Raw genomic sequence first — 1,340 nt, forward strand, 5'->3', positions numbered from 1 at the left:
TAACCAATATTATTTTTCCTGACGTCTTTCTGTAGTATTTAAAAAAAAAAATTTAACAAAATGAGCAAAAAACTGTAGGGGCTTGGATGTATGCTTTAAAATCAAGGGTCGACTTGTTTCCTCCATACTTTACAAAACAAAAAGCCTTTGTTTTGCAGCCTGGGCACTGGACTTACATGCTGAACAATACCCACCATTCTCTGCAAGCCCTGAAAGTGACAGTGACTTCTCGTGCCTCCAGCTCAGCTGTGTCCCCAGCCACTGTGGAGGCCTTTGTGGAAAGAGACAGCACCCATTTTCCTAATCCCGTAATGATTTATGCAAATGTGAGAAAGGGGTTTTATCCCATTCTTAATGCCACTGTGACTGCTACAATTGAGCCAGAGACTGGAGATCCTGTTAAGCTGAAACTTTTTGATGATGGAGCAGGTAACAAGGAATGTCATGTGTTTTTTTCATCTTCTCAAGAGCTTTCATGTTATGATAAGGTAGTATCGATATTAAGCTTATCTGTAAAATTCTTCCAATTCAATTATTTTTCATATTCAGTCTTATGAGATTCTCAAATTTCATGGAATTACGAACACACTGAATAGCTACAAGTTGACTTAGGAAATGAGAGTATGGTTTGGCTCCTCAGAGTGGCTGTACATCGCCAAAAAGATGGGGGAAAGCCACTTGACACCTTGGTCTTGCTAGTTGGCCAGTGACACTGGCCTCTTTTACTTAGTGAGGTCACACAGGAACAAGCTTATGTATATGTCCTTATGACATGATCATATTCCTCAAAGATTCACCAGCTTTACTATTCACTTAAATAATCAAACTGGACGGTTAAAACAGCAAATGAAAACTCAAGAAAGGAAATGCAGTGACAGTTAACCCGTTTTTTCCCTTTGGACCCTGTTTTGAAGAAAAAATTGGAGATTGAACTTGTGATCCATGAGCTGACCCTAGACTATTCTTCGGCTAAGTAGCTGGGTAATGGGAGGGCACGGCCCATCTCTGGTACAGCCAGTGCCATTTACATTTGTGAATTGGTCCCAAGAAGACCAAGCCAGCAAGCCTAGTGGAATCAGGATAGAGATTCCCCACCCCTGGGAAAATTAAGTAAAACAAAACAAACCCTACTTCAAAGCTCTCACATTCTGCACACAGGGTTCCAACCCTCATCATTACGCATTACAGACTGCACAGCATCAGGCCAGGCAAACAGCAGCACTTGGACTCTTTCTATTTTTGACTCTTTAAAACAGACTCCTTTGCTCTTTCATCTTTTTTTATTTTTTATTTTTTATTTTTTTTAAAGATGACCGGTAAGGGGATCTCAACCCTTGGCT

At 40.4% G+C, this 1,340-nt stretch overlaps 1 protein-coding gene across 1 annotated transcript in view; it reads left to right on the top strand.

Moving 5' to 3' along the window:
* The window catches only part of CLCA2 (chloride channel accessory 2), a 37,646-nt gene that overhangs the window by 26,468 nt on the left and 9,838 nt on the right, over positions 1-1,340 (top strand). Inside the window, exon 11 of the mRNA XM_008590145.1 lies at positions 159-429. Coding sequence (XP_008588367.1) covers positions 159-429 — 271 coding nt within the window. The remainder of the gene's footprint in view (positions 1-158; positions 430-1,340) is intronic.

The sequence above is a fragment of the Galeopterus variegatus genome, unplaced genomic scaffold (assembly GCF_000696425.1).
Source record: "Galeopterus variegatus unplaced genomic scaffold, G_variegatus-3.0.2 Scaffold5869, whole genome shotgun sequence".
NCBI lineage: Eukaryota > Metazoa > Chordata > Mammalia > Dermoptera > Cynocephalidae > Galeopterus > Galeopterus variegatus.